At 32.3% G+C, this 22241-nt stretch overlaps 2 protein-coding genes across 3 annotated transcripts in view; one reads left to right on the top strand and one right to left on the bottom strand.

Annotated features, from left to right (window-relative positions):
- Positions 1-22241, bottom strand: part of LOC145287897 (uncharacterized) — a 129060-nt gene that overhangs the window by 90143 nt on the left and 16676 nt on the right. The window contains exon 2 of one of the 2 annotated variants that reach the window (XM_080135838.1): positions 2183-2268. The exons of the other annotated variant lie outside the window; for it this stretch is intronic. The gene's annotated coding sequence lies outside the window, so the exon portion shown is untranslated. The remainder of the gene's footprint in view (positions 1-2182; positions 2269-22241) is intronic. 2 annotated transcript variants of the gene reach the window in all.
- LOC145288147 (protein FAM200A-like) lies at positions 14581-14991 on the top strand. Its single transcript, XM_080136206.1, has one exon. It carries the CDS (start codon positions 14581-14583, stop codon positions 14989-14991), a length of 411 nt encoding a protein of 136 aa, XP_079992332.1.

Raw genomic sequence — 22241 nt, 5'->3', positions numbered from 1 at the left:
GGCTGACCACGTGGAGGGAAAAGGGAAATCCTCTACCCTTATGGGACAAAGTAAAAATTATAGACAGAGAATGATGGTTGGTTGGTTGGTTGGTTGTTTTACGGCATATCAACCCTTTTCAGGTTATTTAATGCAGAATCCAAAGATTCGGAAGAAAAAATTTTTTATAGAATATATTTGTTGTTTTTAAGTCGGTTTCTATTTAACCAATAGTTGGGACCCTAACAGGCACTACCACTCCGGGTCAGAGTGGACCTGGGAGCAATGGCAATTAAAGGGGGGCTCCACACTCCCCAAAGCCCGCAAGCTGGGGCCTCACCACTGGATATAGTTCAAGGTCATATCCACAAGAATGGTGGAGAGTAAAACAACTCAAAGAAGCAGTGCATATGCTGAGCAACAAGCAGTCCTAATATAGAATCTAACACTATGAGAATCAATAATTATAAATTATATATATATATATATTGCTGAACACTCCAAGTTGAACTTAAGTCGGTCACTGAAGCTTACACTCACAAATCATGATGTCATAACCATTAGATCCCTATCACCGTCTTGACATTTAAAAATAAATATTTAAATTTCAACTGTATTTCTCATGGTTAACGGTGGCCATGTGGATTTGTTCCTTGCTAATGGAGTCAGATATGGCTTTGTTACCGGGTTCGAATCTCCCAACCGGTGGTAATCGTAACACTCTGAACTGATGATTCCCGAAAGGATAAAACACTAATGTCTATAGGTATAAAAAAATAATTATGGTAATAACTATGCAAGCCCCTTTAAGAACTCGGTTCTTATTGTTGAGCACTCTAAGTTGAAATAAGTCGGTCACTTAAGCTTACGTGTGCAGATCATGTTATAATCATAAGATCACTCTAGCCGTCTATGACATTTACGCTTTGTATAAAACTTTCCTGATTGTCCGACATTGCTTGGGCGTTTGTATGTGTGTGTGTTGAGCAAAAAAAAAAAATAAATAAAAAAAAAAAAGAAGTGGTAGTAGGCAGGCAGGCTCAAGACGCAAAGGCAGAAAAGGAAGTGAAACAAAATCTGACGTCTTACCGCTACGCCATGACATGACCGGAAGTGTAAAGCATTAAAATTTAACGTAGTCAATCCAAAAACAAAAGATGACTTACAAAAATGGCATTGGTTTTAAACCTCCCATAAAAGCAAATTAGGCACAAGGTCGTTTTTTATGCATGTGTGTGTGTGGGGGGGGCAGCTCCCCAAAAAGGGGGTACCCTGGGGCAGTATCAAAATAAATAGTAATTGTCTCAATACAAAGGGTTTCCCCTACATTGACCAAGGACCAATTATAGAACAGATACTACCCGGTCAGAAGGCCAGGCGGTTGCGTTCCAATAGTTTCGCTTTATTTATACAAAAAAAGACAAACAAACAGCAGAGACGACCGCACGGTGAGAATTTTGTTTAACTCAATAAAAAAAAAAAAAAAAAGAGAGACGATGCCCGTTTGCGAATCTGAGATATTACGATCTGGGAAGTATGTGAAAACTTCTCGCGGAGCCCAACCAACTAAAAAGCCTTTCATGGACATACACACGCTCACACCCATTTTGCCCTTTATATAACAGATGTTAATTTCAACCGTATTTCTTGCAGTTAAAGTTGGCCGTGTGAATTTGTTCCTTGCTAATAGAGTTAAAGATGGATTTGTGACCGGGTTCGAATCTCCCAACCGGCTATAATTGTAACTCTCTGCACTGATGATTTCTGAAAGGATGAAACACTAATGTCTGTAGACATTAAGTAGTAAGATTTACATCTAAAAACAAAAATAGGTATAAGACGCCTCAAATTAATACTATAATTGCCTTCAAAGATTTATAGCATAGTGGATAAAGTATTTGATACAATTTAGTTGTAAGTTACATTTTTCTGGAGGTTGAAGCCAACTCTCAAAATACAATTGCGAATTACTTAGGACTTCTACCCTGTCATGGCTGAGGAAACAGGAGCATACTCATCCTTGTGGATTAAATAAAGGGTTCCATTTGAAATTCTATGCACATTCAGAGTTAAAAAAAATTCTTGAGTTTGGCAAGATACACTTAAGGTCGGAGGTTACATTGACCGAAACATTGTATGAATTACACGTAAGATGAGAACAGTAGTCCGGATAATTCAAATAATATGAATTATCAATCCTTACCTCAAAAATTTAGCAACAAAACAGGTCCCTCATGCAACTGCTACAATTTTTTTTTTTTTTTACTTCAGAAACGGTAATGAAGGATTCTAAGTGAAAACAAAAGAAATATTACATGGAAATTAAAAATTAATGGCAAAATGATCAAACAATATTTCTAACTTCATCCTATAAAAGGCCAACAAATTACCTTTGTGGGGAGGAGAAATCATTTTCTAAGAATTCAACCATTGCCTTAAATATGTATGCGTTTGCTTTGCCTACTTGTTTAGAATAGAGTGTGGTGTCATCAGCAAATATACTTATCTCAGACACAAATGAATAAAGAATAATAATGGTTCAAGGATCAACCCCTAGAGCATACCCGCATTAATGTCATGTTTAGACTGGCTAGACAGAATCAATTATTGATTTGTCAAATGCAATAGTATAGCAATCTTGCTTGGCATTTTCAAATATGGTTTTCTCCGAACAAGCAGATACAGTTTTTTTAACAAATTTTTGAGACTTAATGTGCAAGTCATTTATTAGTTGTATATGATCAATATATACAAAATTTCAAAGAGTAATTAAATAGTTTGGTTGGGTAAAACTTTTTGGACATGATTTATATTAATCTGCAGATCATGCAATTAAAGATTAAAATTCTAAATCACTGTTTTTATTCAACAAAAATTATTAAAATTAAAATAATGCATTGTAATAATATCATTGTAAAATATAGAATGTGTTTTGATATTTCTATATATGGCAATAGTAAAATAAAAGCCAAAGCTGACAATCACTAAAATTGTTCTGCTTCTAAAATACTGATAACTAGTGGACCTGTGGAAATTCCACAGGGGCCGATTGATATGTAATACATTGATGTTGGCATTCTGTAGATATTCAGCGTAAATAATGACGCTGATATTATTGCAGCTATTTTGTTAAAACTGTAAAAGTATATATCCAAGCTAGCAGGGATGCCCGGCATAGCCAGGTCGTAAAATATGCTTAAATATATTTTAATTCTTACAGATTTTGTATATATTATTATGGAGTTAATGTTCTAGCGATTTTTGTATATTATTAAGTTGCGATTTCAAAAATAAAAAATCTATCTATATGACTTGGGTTCATCAGCTTGAATCGAAACCAAATCCCAAACTTATGAATATATATATATATATATATATATATATATATATATATATATATATATATATATATAACCTTAGTTCCTTCAACTATAATCGAAACCAAAACTTATGAAGAATTCTTGATAAAATTACTTATAAAACAAATAGATTACTTAAGGTGCCATCAGCTAAAATCCAAACCAAAACTTATGAATTCTTATTAAAATTTATAAAAAAATTAAATGACTTTAGTGCCATCAGCTGTAATTGAAACCGGAACCAAAACTTATGGAGAATTCTGGGAAAAATTATTTTTTACAAGAAATGGAAGTACAAAACAATTAAACGACCCGGATGTAAGCGTGACACAGAAAATAACACACACTACCGTATTAATATATAGATTACTTATTTCAAAGAGAGGAACTTTTACTTTCTTGGAATATCACTAAGGAATAAAATGTCCAAGCATGTTTTTCATAAAACTGATTGAAAATAATTTTTTTTGAAGAACATAGTTATTTATATATATAGAAAATGGAATTAAATATTGATCTGGTATGCGAAAGGTTATTTAGCATTTAAATATTAGCAATAAGATTGACCGCATGCACATGTGTGCATTTCCAACAAAATGATTGTGTCAACCGACTGCAATAATGGATGTTTATAATAACCACCTTCTATATACTGATAAATCTTTGGTCTGATTTTAGTTTAACCAAAATCGAATTTAATTATGGCTTACTGAACAGAAGATGACATTTATTTACTGTTGGAGCCAGGGTTATTATATTGATATTCAATTGGCTTTGAGCCGAAAGGACCAAGGAAAAGATAATGTCTAGTTATTGGTAAGTCAGAACTGACTGACCCACTTATCACCCTCATTATTTTCAACAGAAAGGAGGGAGAAAGAAAATTACTATTGATTATTAAGCCATAATTATAGCTATCTGTCTACAAATACATGAATAATGTTGTAGATAGAGCAATGGTTATTTTCCCAATTTGGTACTTGTACAGTTTAATCAACACGTTAAAAAATGAAAATATCAAAAAAGGTTATATTGTACGTATCTGTTTTGGACTGAAGATAAAAAAAAAAAAAAAAAAAAAAAATTCACTTAATTTGATTGAGTAGATTTTTTGTTTTTCTTTTACAGCGGAAAAACATGTTTTTATGAGAGCGCGTTGAAGTCAGTCAGTCATGGATTTTTTGAACACGTGACGGGGAGATAATTCAATTTAAAGTGCCGACACCCCCTCCCCATCTTTAATACTAGCTTTTCTTCTTAAAAATCGAACCTTTTGTTCGGTATCATAACAAATTGTTTTTGTTTTTTTTTCGATGTAAAAAAAACTTCATGAAATTAAGTGAAATTTTTTTTTCAGAAAATTTTGTTCCATAACGGATGCGTACAATATAACCTTTTTGCGATGTTTTCATTTTTTCATGTCTTGATTAAACTGTACAAGTACCCACATTCTTGGAAAAATGATTTACCCTAACCAAACATTATTTCTTTTATACAGGAACACGGAGTTATCTTCTCTTGGCAGCTTCATTCATCCTAAAAAATTTTAAATAATATAAACTACTTAGTTTTTCGATCAAAGTTTGCATACAATATTATGATCGGTCATCATTGAAAATAGTATTTGAATGGAAAATTATTCTTGCATAAACAGTCACTTATCTTTTCTTCCTACCAAATTTGGTGTTTAAACAGATTCTAAAATATAAAAATTAAGAATTAAACTGAAAGGATAGAATATTTAGTTCATTTATACAACAGGGGCATGTGAAAAAAATGTTTTCTTTGGTTTAAGAACAAAAAGGGACCACAATCTTGGAGTCTTTACCTTTAATAGAATCAAAAAATTACTTTGTTGGCTTAAAGGCTTCAAAATTAATCTATATATCTATAAAAATGAAAATGTGTGTGTGCGCACACACATTTCCCCACACAATAACTGTCAATTTTCAGTCTACAGACTCGAAATTTGATATACAGGGTATTGAGATTTGGGAAAATCTTTAATCCGTTTTCGGCCAGAAATTTGGCTGTTAAGGGGTCAAAGTTCAACGATTTGACCTTTGAGAACTCTATCAAACTCCTCCGCCAATTTTGGGTATAAACAATTGAAATTTTAGATATAGGTTCCTTGGACATGGATCTAACTTAATAACTTGATTTGAGCCCAAAACAATAAATGTTAAGGGGTCATAATAGGGGTCAAAGTTTTAAAAATTTGACCTCTGATCAAATTACTCAGACAATTTCTGGTCGAAACATTTGAAATTTTCCATAAAGGGTATTCTAGAGATAGGGCAAGCTTTTTAATCGGTTTGGGTAAAAAATTTAAGCTACTAATATATAAATGTATGTATGTATGTATGTTTGCATGTCTGCCTAAAACTTTCTACAGAGGCGACGGATTTTCACAAGATCAGTATCGATTTGAAGTTCGACCCTTCAGACAATAAATACCGAAAAATTGGCTACAAACATTAATTTCTTCACCCTCAACTGGGTACTTTTCTACAGGGAGGGGTCGCTTTTTCATCAATATTTTCGAAAGTCATCCCCTCTTTTCGATTGTCTAGCCTTATTTTAAATCTACGTCACTTCCGATTTTGCAGTGGTTGTAACAGCAAAGACGTCACGTTTTTTTCCTGTTCTTTTCCTCCTTCGCGGTACGGGTTCAAGCCTGTCTTCCTATCACTTTTTTTTTTTTTTTTTGCTCAACACACACCTCCAAACACCCGGGCAATGCCGAGCACCCATGCTAGTTTTTAATAAGAGAATGAAAACCATTTTCATAGTAAAAATATGTCAGCCATGTTTTCTTCTTTTTTTTTTAATTTGATTAAGAAATGCTATACTATCTGGACATGGATTCCAGAGTAATTTTACAGTCTCAATTGCTGGCTAGAAAGTAATTTCTGAATGATATTAAAGTAATAAAGCTGAAGTTCATTTTTTCTAGGAAATAAAATAAAACAAATTTTCTTTGAACTGGAGAAGTAGTAGCTGCCAAGACAAAGCATATTGTCGCAACTATCCATGGTAGTAGTATCACACATATTTAAAGTAAAACGATTTTTGGCATGATTTGAAACCAATTTATTTGTAAATAAATCATAATAAATCATTGTTTTTCGGCTTTAGTACTCCAAAACCAACTTTTTTTTAAAGCATTTTTTTATCATTCATTCCAAACAACGCACATTGTCACCGAGATGTAAGGGGCTACTGCAAAATAAGGGCATTCCAAATGGGGAATTGCGCAGCAAGATGTTTGTTTAGGGTACATTCAAATTTCTGCATGTTGGTACAGTCAGATAAACAAGTTTTTTTTTTTGTTTTACAGCATAACTCTTTTTTTGGATATATAATACTGAATCCTGTAATTGTATAAAAAAAAAAAAAAAAAAAGCTTTGTTTCAAGTTCTTTATATCTTCCAATATTTATTCATGGTGTTTGGTTGTTTTGCAGAGAAAATTGTTTGTTTTTGATTTTGCAGGACATAATTCTTTTACAAAAGGAAAGAAAGAAACTAACATTAATATTTGATGCATTTTAGGTCAGGAAGTTAGTAACTTCAATCTGATCTGGTAACACCAGGACAGATAAACAGGGAACAAGCCGGGAATCCTGAGGGTTTGCAGTTTGGAGAAAGATACTATTAGAATAGAAAGAATAATATATGGGGATCTGTACAGTGAAGGGGTACAATTTAGCTGATTATCGAATGTATTTACATTGAGGGGGCGCTAGAGTAGCAAGTTTGCCAGCGCCTTTCCTGTTGAAGTATTTGCAAAACAAGTACAGGGATACAACACTGCGATGATGGGACAGGAGATTGGTAGACTGGTGTGAATACTATTAGATTAGAAACTCTTTCTGGACCTTTTGTCTAAGAAGGAGAGACTACTGGTTAGTGCACCAGCCAATGTGTGGCAAAAATATTCTCTGCAAGGGTGAATAGTTGCTTTGTAGAAATACAAGATATTGGCTGGTAGGAAACATCTAGTACTGTAGAGGGAGACCATCTTCCTTGCAGCAGCCTTCGCAATATCTTCTATATATCTGTTCCAATTCATGTTACCTGTGAATGTTAGCCCAAGAAGTTTGAATGTTGGACTCTCAGGTAAAGTGCTATTTACAATGGCAATCTGTGATTGAAAAAAGGGAAAGAAGTTTAGTCTTAGTATCATTAAATGTTATCACATTCACATATGTACAACATTGAACTACAGACTGGAGGTCATGTTCTTAGAATTCCGCCATTGCCTTGGATATGTACGCACTCATTTTACCCACACGTTGAGAAAAAGAAATGGTGTGGTGTATAAAGAAACATTTTAAATGCAATTTTCAACATCGACTAAATGAAAATTGTTTTTATAAGTAATCATTAATTAACAGATAAAATGTTTCCAGTAGTGTAGAGTTTTTAATTAATTACAACATATTCTAAAAGTAAAAAGGAAGTTAATTGTATTAATTGATAGTGAAATGACTTGTGGCATTACTTTGAATATTAGTTTCTAAAAACATGGTTGAATGAATACAATGGAATTATTTTACATAAAGGAAATGAAATGTTGAAAATAATGGTTCTTGCCATAATGAGAAAGATATTTTAAAGTAAAAACGTTAGTTCTGGCATTACACCAAAACAAAGCATATCAAAAAGTAGTATTATTTATACTAGTATTAGTAGTGTTAATGTTATAGCTGATATTTAAAAAAAAAAAAAAAAAGTGTAACTAATGGTGACTCAATAGACAAGATTTAGAGTTAAAAGGTGGTTAGCATTGATTTTTGGACAGTTAAAAAAAAAAAAAAAATCCCAAATGGATTCTTTGCTGTTTATTTTGCACTATGTATATTATATTTGTCTGTCTACATTCAACCTTTTCTCAGAAATTACTGGGCTGATCTGGCCAAAGTTTTGTATGGCCTTTTATGCAGCGAACTTAAATATTATGGTACCCATTTGATGCACAGTTGAAAATGAATAAGGAAAAATATTTAATGAAAAAATGAGCACAAATTTAATCATATTTAACCGTCAATTTGGCATAACTTTCGCCAGTTTTCTGGATAAAAAATAATTCTTATGTGACAATACAAATCCTTCTGGAGGGATGAAGTTTTTGTTTTCGTTTTCCTTATACAGAGTGTACCTTTTGAGGTGATGAATTTCCATTCCCAATAAAAACAGACTGGACCTCTGATAATTGGCGGTACTTTCAAACTGGAAATTGTATATAATACAGAGAAAAAAAGCAAATAAATTCAGGTAATTACATTCTGCTTTATATACTTTCCAATGATTGTTTGAAATAAGTTCATGCATGGAATTATTAACGAGTGGCCACTTATGAAGACTAAAAGCCATTCATGGATAAGAGTTAAGATGAATAGATTGTTAGTTAAAAGAATGGATACAAGAGGATCGAAAATGATGACAGGAAGTAACAAAAGTTGATTACTTCATAAGAATGAAGTATGATAAGTATTTGTTGACACTAGATCGGAGGGTGACCATGTTGTAATCTGCAAGTAAGCAGTCCCACTGTAATGTGCCCTACAGATGGAAAGTGCTAAGAATGAAAAACTTCACAACATTTCTGATGTTAGACACACAGGAGGAAAGAAGAGTTCTTTGCAGTTGTGGTAGTAAGACAATTCTTGCTGTGTGGAAGAACTAAAGATTGAAGCTCAGTCGAGTACCTTTCAGGAAATAGCAAACCAGTGCATAGAAATAGCCATGTCATTCCGAAATAGCTATCAGATTAAACATTAGTTTCAATGAAAGCAAATGGTAAGGATATTTTTATTTCGAAGAACATGTACAAATAAAAAGCATGTGTTTATGGAAAAATTGATTTAAATATTCATTTTCTAGTAAAAGAGTTATTAATGACAAAGAAATAATTATAGCAGTTTAATATACATACATATATATATATACATACACATATATATATATATATATATATATATATATATATATATATATATATATATATATAAGCAAGCATTGTAAAGAATAACAAATCTGCTTAATGATACCCATTTTATTTTTTTTTCTATTTTCTTTGATTTTTGTGTTTTAAAATAAAAAAAAAATTATAAGTTTCATATGAATCACAAATGGTTTCAATTCATTGAATCATCAGGTAAAAAGTAAATCAGCAACAACACCGAAGAAATTTAAAAAATGTAGCTGTGAAATGGGCATGTGAAGTTTTCTGCAATATTATTTGTTCATTTTGCATAGGATCTGATGAAGAATCAAAAATGTTTGTGAGAGATATGGATTATGGAACATTTTTGGTTTTATAAAAAAGATAAAAATAAAAAATAAATAAAAAAGGTATAATTAAACAGAACATGTTTGCTCAAATGAAAAAAAAATACTGCCTAAATACACATACACACACATATATTAGTGGCCTAGCAAGGTTACAGGGGAGACAACTGAAGCAGCAAAACTGAAGCTGCCTGCCAAGACACTATATATATACAAATGTAGACAAATTTGGGCATAATTTATTGCTTTGAAAATGTAGGTTCTTTTTTACCAATTCTCATAAAATTTTAGCCATAGAATAGTATTATAATCTTCAAAAAGCCTGTAGATTTTTATGTAGTTTCGTCCCATAGAACAAAAGATATGAGCATTTCAATATTCAATTTGGCTACGAGTACAATTATATACCACCTTTTTTGGCAATTTTATAAGTTCCAAATCTCAGCAACTATTGATCATAATTTAATAAATGAAGGCTCGTTGGAAAGGTAATGACCTGAATTGTGTACTGGGTTATGTGACATTTGCCCTTAAGGTCCCACATTAAGGAGATCATCCATCATCCAGAGCCTAGTTTTAGCACATTTTTACAACCATAAAATGCTTAAAATAAGTCAATTGTTCTCCTAGTTTTGCATATGAATTACAAAATATCTGATACTTCCCCAAAACCTTTGGTCTTGATGGAGGGGAGACTAAATCTCGCTGCTATGGTTTCAAATGATCTGAATAAGAGCAAGGGGATATTTGATTCCAAATATGTCTCATGTTATATCTCCTCTCTTTGGTTTTCATACATAAAGTAAATTTCACAATGTATAATGCTTATTTGATACTGGTGATATTCATAATCGTACCCTATTTCCAAAAGAGGGGAGATATACTATATGAGAAATATTTGGAATCAATTGCTGTTATTTCAGATCATTTGAAACCATAGCAGCAAGTTTTAGTCTCCCGTCCATCAAGGCCACAGGTTTTGGGGAAATATGTATAATTCAGTAAAATGTATGGTATAATATTTTGTAATTATGCTCTAAAAAATTCATTTGTCATAAATTAAGTATTCTACAAAATTACTCGAGTAGATTTGCTGGTTAGAAAAAAAACTACAGAAAGCTTTTACGTGATGTGAAATTAATACATGGTGAAGATACATAACACAGCACTTGTTATTTGCAATTTCATGTTGAAGAAACCTCATGAAGTAAACAAAGTTTACCACGAGGAGAAAGACGTGCAAAGGTTACATGAAAAACGTGAAACAGGGCTCTACGGACAAACTTATCTTTAGTTGACCTTTGACAACTAAATATTTTCGTTTACTAGCCAAACTCACATGATTTTTAGAATACGACATCTTAGTTCTGTGATGAGTATGTACACAAAGACTCTTTTTTTTTTTATAAGTGTAATTCTAAATATACAACAAATTTCATGTTGATACATTATAATTTCTTCAAATATTTTTTAAACAGCCTTCGTTAAAAAAAAAAGAAAGAAAGAAAAGTCCTACACTTTTGTTGTTTAAATAATTAAACTTTATATATATATATATATATATATATATATATATATATATATATAAAACGAACAAAGTTGAAATTATATTTTTCATTCAGTGGTGAGCTTTGGAAGATCGTCAAAGAAATACAATCGCCGAAAGATAAGCGTTTCATTATTTCTAGTTGCCACTTTGAAAAATCACTCGCAATGTAGAGCCCTGTGAAATATATCTGGAGACAAAGACGGAAGTAAAAAGAGTAATATACAACACTAAGGAGGCTGAGAAAGCCAGGTTTCCAGATATATTATGAAGAGATGAACAAAAAATTAAAAAAAGCATTCAAGATAGCTAACCAGATGGCAAAGACAAATGTGTATATTGTTGAGAAGAAGTGCATTCGAAATAAAGTGTCAGTAAGAAATGAACAGTACAAGAGAAAAGCTTGGAAATGCTACCATGAGAAATTGTTGACTATTTAGTTTTTATGGAACTGAAAATCTACAAGTTGCTGAAGCATCTTTCTGGCTCAGCTATAAGAAATGAGAATGAAATTGTATGGAAGATGAAAAGATGGGAAGACCTTCAGGCATTGTTGCAAAAATGTTGAGGGTGTTACAGGTGAAACAGACATTCAGATGACCACAGACTTGACAAATCAGTTAAGAGGTTATCCCAAAAGACTACACTAAGTTACCACCACCGGATGGTGACTTAGTACAGATGTGAATTGTTACAAAGATACATGTACTATGTAGAGGTAATCACAAAGGTTTAAAATTAATGGATCAAGTCCTATAAGTCAGGGGTTTTCAAACTGAGGTCCACAAGGACAAGACAGGGGGTCCGTGGCCGGACAGCAAAGACTTTTTATGAGTAATTTGATTTTGTTTTTTAATCGAAATTTTTCTTATAATCTGTAAATGTATGTACCTAAAATTTTAATTTTGTAGTTAAATTTAAGACCTTTCCTTTAATGGAACCCTATTAGCACCGCCAATTTTAAATTCCATCTGATGGTTTTAATTCAATAAATTTTTAATAATAAATTAATAAATGTGGTAAACTAAATCTATTTTAAACATTTGTTATTTTATTTTTGTTCTGGTAGTTACTTATCTATTACCATGCAACTAACGCACTAAAAATTCAAAATATGTATTTTTAACAAAATTTGTTTCTTTTATTATCATGATTGATATACATTTTATGTTTTGTTTTTTTTGTAGAAACATTAAAAATTTTAAAATAAGGTTATTGATAGTCTTTAATTTAAAGTACGTAGTTACAATTTTTAATATTAGAATACTTGTTACTTATTATTTATAACATCTTTTAACCAACTTCATAATTAAAACAAATGAAAAATCTCTTATCCTTTCGTAATGATTTTATTTGTCTGTATTTTTGAGATGAGGTGTTTTCATTGATTGAGATTGTCGGACTGACTTCCTCATCTTGGTTGTTATTGTCACAATGTTTCGGCCGTTTTGCCTTCCTTATTGTGACAATAACAACCAAGATGAGGAAGTCCGACAATCTCAATCAATGATTTTATTTGTTGGCCGACATACGGAAAAACTTTCTTTAAATAAATAGTTCAAGTTTATTTCTGCTACTTAATCCATATGCCTTTTTTTATTTTAAATATTTTTTTCGTTACTTTCTTTATTCTTTTTATGTTCTGTAGCATTGACTTAATTACTGGCGTGTGAGTTTTTAAATTTTAATGTCAAAACGATTTGAAATAATAAACGTTTTGTTTTGGGATTTTATTTTAACTGGTAGAAATACGTTTAACCTCTTTAATACAAAAAAAATTCCTTTTTCAGTTGAACATTTAATAAATTTGTTTATAGTGCGTGTAGAGCAACAATGAAAAAGGGAATCAAGGTATTTGATCGGCACAAATCCTACACTCCAAGGTTTTCATTTTTATGAAATGTATTTTTTCTTTTTCTTTTGAACATTCATAAAAATGTAAAGAGTTATTGTTTGTTATTGCTGTTGAAATATATTTGACGTTGTGTTCCTGCATAGCTTTTTGTGTTTTGGGTTTTTTTACACAAAATTAAATCTGCATAGTACAGAACAGGATTACAACGGAGCTTGAACATTAATCGCGTGTCAGGAATTCTTAATGTCTGAATATCTGATTTTTACTTATTTATGTTCCTAAATTACTAAGCTTGCATTATTTATACAGAAAATATTTTATCAAATTTTGCTTTTTCAAGGTGCAAACTTTACTCATGGATAAATTTTTGAAACGGAAAGCTCATGATGAAATCAACTCAGAATCTGATACAGAGACAGAAGAGATTGTTCAGAAAAACAAATTAAGAAAATATGAAAAAAAAAAAAAAAAGATTTTTTTGAAAGAAAAAGGAATGATTATTTAATGCAGACAAAAACTTTTGCAATGTCAATAACATCAAATCATAAGCTATTACGGACATCTTTAGTGGCACTGAGAGTGGGTTGTGCTAAGAAGGTCCATAATATTGCTGAATAACTTGTATTGCCCCGTGCAATAGACATGTGTGAGGTCGTTTTGGATGAAAAATGATCTGCGAAACTGAAAGCTGTGTCACTGTCAGATAATACAATTGTGCGAAGAATAGAAGATATGTCAGAAGACATAAAAACTCAGTTAATTGACAGTGAAAACAGACATTTTTGCATTACAACTTGATGACAACACAGATATTACCAGTGGATCTCAACTTATGATGTATGTGCGATATTATTGGGAAAGTGAAATGCTTGAAAATTTTCTGTTTTGTCATCCTATGCCCACTAGAACAACTGGTGAGGAAGTTTTTAAAGTATTGGACTTTTTGCTTTCTCAATCAGGCTTGTTATGGAGCCAGGGTATTGGCATATGTACAGATGGGGCAGTGTCAATGACTGGTATTCACTCAGGTGTTGTGGGGCATGTTAAGAAAGTAGCACTTAATATCACTGCAACACATTGCATGATTCATCGAGAAGCTCTGGTTGTCAAAATAATGGATACTTCTTTGTCCGAAGTCTTGTCATCTTGTATTAAAGTGATAAATTTCATTGAAACCAGACCACTGTTTAGTCGTTTCTTTGCGATACTCTGTAGTGAGATAGGAGCTGAACATTCAAGTCTGTTGTTTCATGCAGAGGTAAGATGGCTATCACAAGGTAAAATAATTTAGTGTTTATTTAATTAATTAGAGAAGAACTGTTAATGTTTCTGTGTGTTCATGATGCTGAACTGGCTTCGATAATGGCTGATAAAATTTGGCTTTGCATAGTTGCTTATCTGGCAAATATATTCAACAAACTTAATGAACTAAATTTATCTCTACACGGAAGAAATTCAAATATTTTATTTAGTCATGACAAAATACAAGCCTTCAAGAAAAAACTAAATATATGGACTAAAAAAGTTAGTAAGAAAACTTTAGATATGTTCTCTACACTGGACCATTATCTCAGCAACAATGATTCAGTTAACGTTGATTTGATAATTGTAGATGTTAAACGACATTTGATATCACTAGCCGAACATTTTGACAAATATTTCTCGAAAGATATTCCAGATAGTATTAAAAATTTTGACTGGATCAGAAATCCGTTTAATGTTGAAATAGCTGATAGCATGCTCACAGGAAATGAACTGGAAGAACTGGCTGAAATTTCACACGACAGAAGTTTAAAAATCAGTTTTATACAGCAACAAGTTTCGAAATTCTGGCTCACTGTAGCCTCCGAAAATCCATTGTTAACTCGGAAGGCAGTTAAGATTTTATTACCGTTTGCAACAACATACTTATGTGAAGCCGGATTTTTGGCACTGACCAATCTGAAACACAAATAAAGATCGAGACTTGCTCCAGAAAGTGACTTATGTATGTTTGTCAGTAATATCGCCAAGAATTGACAGTTTGTGCAAAGTCAAGCAAGCACATCCTTCTCACTAAGTGTGTGTTGAAAAATCCTACGTGTGTGTAATTGACAATAAAACCATTTGTTAAATACTATTGCTGTTTTCATTAAACATTAATATTTTAAGCATTATGGACTTTTCTCGCTCCTAGCTGATAATATTGTTGTCACTACAATAAAAATCACAGACGATCGATCTTCGGCCTATGGCTGATTAAAAACCGGTGAGAAATGCAGATTACGCCCAGTCGTTATCATGCCACAGTTATCGGAAGAAAGGTGACACCAAGCAATCGGATATTTTACTGCCGGAGCATTTATAAGGGGGCCCCTAAGGTAAAGCCTAAAATATAAAGGGATCCGCAAATCAAGAAGTTTGAAAAACCCTGCTATAAGTAATTAGTAAAATAATCAAGTAGAAAAGAAGTTGGATAAGCATAGACAAAATACAATTTGGTTTTAGGCCTGCACAAAGTATCACTAGTGCTATATTTATCCTGAGACAAATGCAAGTACCTTGTTAAGACAAGAAACATGTATCTTGTCTCTGTGTGTCTGGAGAAAGCTTTTAAGAAAGTATCAAAATAGGTAGTCTCGTAGGATTTGCATGAACAAAGCAAACGAGTGGTTTGTGAAGGTTGTTCAAGCAATGGATAAGACATTCTCAAAGTCGTGTTAGAATTAACAGTACATTTAGTAAGAGCTTTAATGCTAAAGTAGGAATACATCAGAGTTCTGTACTTGGTTCATTGTTTTTATTTTTTTTATTTGTGTCTTAGAAGCATTGTTCAGAGAGTTGCATATAGGTTACCTGGAAGAGATGATGTATGGTGCAGATTTAGTAGTAGTATAGTATCTGTGAAACAATCGATGATCTATCTGTTACGTTAAGGATTTGGAGAAATGTTATAGAACAAAGATCTGAATGTAAATGCTGCAAAGATCAAAATGATGATCAAGTGGTTGTAGTGTTAGAAAACTCCCACAAAAATGAAAATTATTCTGCTAAGTTCAGAAAAGAGAGTCTCATACAATTCAATTTTCTATTACCTTAGTGATACTATTGGATTACAGAGTGGAGCAGGTGTTAGTGTGATTTCAAGAATTAGGATTCAATGGAGTATATTCAGGGAACTTCTGCACCTCCCAGGTTTTGCTACAAATTGTAGGAATAGTGGGTAGCCACAAATCGGATCAGAACAAGACACTGCAGCACTACAGTAAACAAACACAGACTCTCCAATCTGCCCAAAGTGCAAGGAAGCCCCTCAGGATACAGACCACCTGATCCTACACTGTCCAGTCACCCGACTGGAAGGAGGCTATGTGACAGCCCATCTATCTGAAGACAACTTCTCAGACTGGTTAAAAAAAATAGCAGTATAAAGGTCTACCCCATATGATACTACTACAAGGGAACTTCTGTCATTACTAACCAGCAGAGCATTACCTTTGCCCATCAAAGGAAGATGTGTATGCAAGTGTGAAAAGGCTTAAATCTGATGACCTCAGATGAAAATTAAACTTGAATAGTATAGGGAGAAGTGTACAGAAGAGTAGAGCTTGATGGTATTGTCACGTTGAAAGAATAGATGAAAGTTCTTGGGTTAGTAGACTTAGAAGTGCAGAGGTATCAGATTAAATTCACAGAAAAGCCAAGGAAAACATGAGGGAATAAATAAAAATGGATGTTAGGGAAAGAGGGATAAATAAAGACCTGGCCAAAGATAGGTTACTTTGAAAGTCTATTTTTTTAACCTGTCCAATACATGCCAGTATGCAAAATAGACATCAAACTGAATGCAATACAATTATAAACTCTGACAAAGTTTTTTTAACGAGTGAATTTAAGTCTATCTGCAGTATTTATAATATATCCTTGGGATTCATAACTTAATTATAAAATTTGGGTTATGTAATCTCCTTGAGATATGAAGTATGTATATTTAGGTATCATTCTTTCTTTTAAGCAAACATTGAATTCCCCAACTTAATTATACCATTTTTTAAAATTATTTTTTCAATTTTCTATTAATCTTTTTGTGTCGAAATCAGATGAATGTTCTGGATATATCACTAGCACTTTTGATTCTTTATCAGATCATCTTCAAGTGACAAAACAAATGAACGAAGACATGAAAAGAAAACCTCAAAAAACAGTCGAAATTGTATGTAAAATCGGTTAAACATAGAGAAAAAAAAATTAAGTGTAGTTCCAGAATAAATGTTTACAATCTAAATTCCGGGACTTTGGAATTAGCATCACATGAGGAATTGTATCATCTCAAACATGCTAAATATGGAACATTTAATTTATTTTGGGTTTTCATGCACAAAATTAAAAGACCAGAAATACTGAACAACTTAGAAAGGTATAATCAAAGTAAAATAAGAATTCTGTTATGTTTAATGTTTGCTTAAATATAATACAGGGCATCCCAAAAATATGTACTCACACTTTAACTATTATCAGCGTTGTCTGGCCAATAGTCATCACTATGAATATTTGTGAATTTAATTCTCCAATTACATTTGTCCTCTGTATTTATAGCTATTACATTTCACTATGTTCATATATAAAGGTTTTATTGTCATTCTAAATGTGAGTACAAAAAAAAAAACATTTCATTTTATTTTACACCCTCAAGTATTAACTTAATCCATTACAATTGTTTCCACTGGTCAGAAAATTTACTGTGATTCGTCAGATGGCAAAAGTCAAAAACTGATTTTTGGTGCTAAGTAATTATTCTAATTAGAAGATAAAATATAACATGCCAAAAGATAGACCGACTCAAATTGACAGATTTTATAATGGAGATTAAAAAAAAAAAAAAAGGGATATCTACCTTACACAGGACTAAAATGCTAGTTTTATTTTGGTGTCTTTAACTGTCCCCCTATATTTGCTGATGAGGAAACTTTGTTATTAAAAGACAAAACTTTTGTCAAATTATTGTCAATATTTATTGGCAATTTAAATAAAATAAACATCGTTTCTGAAACGATCGTACAATCTAGTTGATTTTTTTTCCCTTTGTAAACTGATTTTTAATTCAAAATTATGAATCGTTTTACTCAATATTAAAATAACTTTATGATCTCTATACCTATTGAGCTTATTATATATCTACAGTACAATGAGCACTGTTTTCTTTCAATAGTATTAATACATTAAAATAAACTCTGCTATTTAGACTCCAGATCTAATTCTCTCTAAAAGAAAAAATAAATAAATAAAATAATTATATATATATATATATATATATATATAAACTGTACAACAAGTCCGAATGCATTATACATCAAATTTCAATTCTGTAAACTAAATATTCAGAGAGGAGTTTAGTAAAGACTTTCTCACACACACGCATCGAAAGGATGAAACACTAGTGTCTGTAGGTATTTAATTATTATAGTAAAAAAAAAAAAATAATTATGACAGCCCCTTTAAGAAATTCGTTTCTTATCGTTGAGCACTTTTCGTTGAATTAAAAGTCGGTCAATTTAGCTCTTATGCGTAGATCATCGTATAACGATTTGATCACTGTCTGTCTGACGTAATGAACATTTAAATTAAAATGTTTAAAATTCAACGCTATTTCATACGGTTAATAGTAGCCGAATGGATACGGCCTCCGCTAATCGAGCCAGAGATGTCTCGTGTCGCAGGGTTCGAATCGTTCGACTGGTAGTAATCGTGACACCCTGCACTGAAGAATCCCGAAAGGATGAAACACTAGTGTCTGTAAGTATTTAATTATTATAGTAAAAAACAAAAAAAATAATTATGACAGCCCCTTTAAGAAATTCGTTTCTTATCGTTGAGCACTTTCGTTGAATTAAAAGTCGGTCAATTTAGCTCTTATGCGTAGATCATCGTATAACGATTTGATCACTGTCTGTCTGACGTAATGAACATTTAAATTAAAATGTTTAAAATTCAACGCTATTTCACACGGTTAATAGTAGCCGAATGGATACGGCCTCCGCTAATCGAGCCAGAGATGTCTCGTGTCGCGGGGTTCGAATCGTTCGACTGGTAGTAATCGTGACACCCTGCACTGAAGAATCCCGAAAGGATGAAACACTAGTGTCTGTAGGTATTTAATTATTATAGTAAAAAAAAAAAAAAAAAATTATATATATATATATATAGGGAGAGAACTTGAATGCCTACTAGACACTATCCTCGAGTGTCTGTCTAGGGTCTCTCTGTACAGGGGTTTGTCAGAACAACATGGCATGAGGATACTTTTTCTATAGAAGTAAACTCTGACCAAATATTCAAAATCACATAGTATTCGCTGCCCAAATAAGATTTCCTCACTATAACTAACCTACATTAGCTTTTACGAGGAATGGTGCACCTTCTCCAAGTGATGTTACCTCAAGTAATAGCACGAAGCTTGATACTCCACCAGACTAGATAAATTCTTGTCCTGGAATCCAGTAAGACCAAAATGAAAGATATAATACAACGTATGAAAATGGTTAATTGGGGAGAGGGAAATTATGTTCTCAACTTCTTTATTAACTCAGTGTTTGAGAAATAAAGAACTTAAAGGGAACATTTGAATATCTGTGTATCTCATATAGAGTTCAAGTGTTATTCCCAGGTTGTGGGCCCCTTGATTTCTGAGAACTTCGACTGAAGTAAAATAAAACAAAAAAAATAGGAGATATAGATAGATATAAAAATATTTCCATGTACTAGAATGTCTTCATCTTAAATTCTATGCAATTATGCAGAATGAAGAAACTTTGCATAAATAGAACGCAGCATAATAATGAACTTAAACCAATTATCTAATAAGAAACCATAAAAAATGAATAATTAACGCTCGTTTTTCAAAGGAATATGCAAATTTGTTAACCTCTATGTAGTTGCTTGCATATCCATGACTGAGTATATTAAGTTTGTTTTAATTTTTAAATTGAAAAAAATAACCATGGCAGAGCGAGAAAAATTTATATGTTGTACCATTTTCTCACTAACAGTACGATTAAAACACATATCAACATCACACAAGTTTCTAATATATAAATCGAATTGTTTTCGTTTAATACATAGATTTTTAGGGGGATTTACTTTATTTTCAACAAGTTACGAATCAGTTTAAATTGTCAACTTTAAGAGATCCCCACAATCAAGTTAATGAGTATCCTCAAAATAAGTTAGCGAGTATCCTCACTGAAACAAGTAACAGGAAGCATTAGTTTATCAATTTCCTTAATTTTTGCAGGAAACAATGACGACATAGGTCACGGTTTTTTTTTTTTTCCAAACTTAAAAAAAAAAAAAAAAAAAAAAAAAAAAAATTAAATAAAAACCATTACATGATTTAATTCGTAAATTACACTTTGTTTCAACAATACTCCATGATGGATTTTGTTTAAAAAAAAAAAAAGAAAGAAAGAAAAAAAGCATTTTGTTTCAAGTGATCACATTTACTTTGTTGTTCAATGTTGCTTGTTAACAATTTACATATTGTCAGCCATTATTAACAGAATTGTTTTCTCCATTTTTAATCAAAAAGTAATAAAACGTTACAGATCAATCCCAGAGGGGGTGGGGGAAGCAGAAGAAAGAAATCTAGATTCGTTTTCACTTACAATCTCTTTCGTCCTGTATTTTCTAATCTATTTCTTCCAAACAATACAATGTATATTTGTACACAAGAAAGAATTACTAAGTACTTAGAATCTATATATAAACCAGGAAGTTTTACAGATGTGGGTCAGTTGTATACTTATTTTCTCCCTTTTCTCATTAGGCTTCTGGTTTTTAAGTCGTGGATATAATCTTACATTGCACCAAATGATAATGCCCCTTACAGAGAGTGTACAGTTACTCTTAGTTACAACTAGAAGATGTACCCGGCGTTGCCCGGTATTAAATGTAACGTTAAATTCCTTAAAAAAAAAAAATTTAATGAAGTAATAATAAAAAAAAAACGGAAAGAAACCGAGATGTGCATGCGAGTATTATGTTTATCCTAAACAGTTCACTTCTTGTAAGTAAAAAAAAAAAAAAAAAAAAATACTCAAGCCGAAATCGAAATCGAAACCAAAACCTAACAACAGGTAGTCAAGTCAACCATTAGACCATCTTTAAGGTGTTTTCAAACCTCAGGAAACAGTTGACAAACAGATAAAAATCCGATGAATCCTAAGTACCAATTTTTCAATGTTGAGCCTTTAGCAGCCCTTTTTTTCCGGATGAAAACTGATTAAAAAGTTTTCCACATGTAAGATTGCCCTATATACGAAATTTCAAATCTGTAATTCAAAAATTCGTTGAATATATAGATTGAGAATTGTCCTCACACACCAACTTTTATAGATATGTAGATTACTCCAAAGTCAACTGACCAGAAACGGTAGTACCTATCAGGATTCAATCTAGAAGTTAAAATAGGGTACGATACTATTCACCCTTTCAACTACTTGGCCTTTTGGCTTGGAGCAAAGTATAGTATCTGTTCTAATACTATACTTGATGTGTTTTGTCATCGCTTAATGAAGATAATTCTTTCTAAACTGAGACAATTTTGACTTTGGTCCTAATCCAGTATGTCTCCTTTAGAAGAGCTGAATTCTTTCCTACATTAAAAACCGACCTCGTGGAGAGGAAAGTAAATAGGGTATGATACTATTCGCTCTTACTCCACCTTAAATTCCTTCTTTTGTAGACATTTCTACATTTTTTTTCTGGGACCTACATTATTTTACAACTTTATCATTCCAATAGTAGGAATAGTGGTACAGCATAATCACGTTGACACACCCGTTCTTGCAGGATCACCAAAGTTAAGCAACATTGAACCTGGTCAGTACTGAAATGAGTGACCATTTGGGAATTTCAGGTGCTGCTTATCTCGGCACTGTTTCCATTCTCCGCTTATCTCGGCACTGTTTCCATTCGTGCTAAACTTCTTGCCACTGGACTCAAACAGTGCCGACTAAGGAGAAGTGTGGTTGGCGATTGTGCAACTCTTGCCTCACAATTACTTGCAAAGCTACCTTTACAGGGGATATCCATTGTCTCTTGAGACTGAATGGAAGCATTGAATTAGGAAGGAGTGAGTAGTCGTAAACCAGATCAGAACAAGACACTACAGATCCTGCCTGCCGCCATTCTCTCAATTTTTTGGTGCATATGTCTGCACGGGCCGTAAA

This window comes from Euprymna scolopes, chromosome 11 (assembly GCF_053919585.1).
Source record: "Euprymna scolopes isolate OS-2025 chromosome 11, ASM5391958v1, whole genome shotgun sequence".
Classification (NCBI taxonomy): domain Eukaryota; kingdom Metazoa; phylum Mollusca; class Cephalopoda; order Sepiida; family Sepiolidae; genus Euprymna; species Euprymna scolopes.
This window is presented reverse-complemented; position numbering and strand designations above follow the sequence as displayed.

What these genes read in the sequence shown, in the direction of transcription:
- LOC145288147 (XM_080136206.1), top strand. Translation starts at nt 14,581, where the DNA reads ATGTTCTCTACACTGGACCATTATCTCAGCAACAATGATTCAGTTAAC.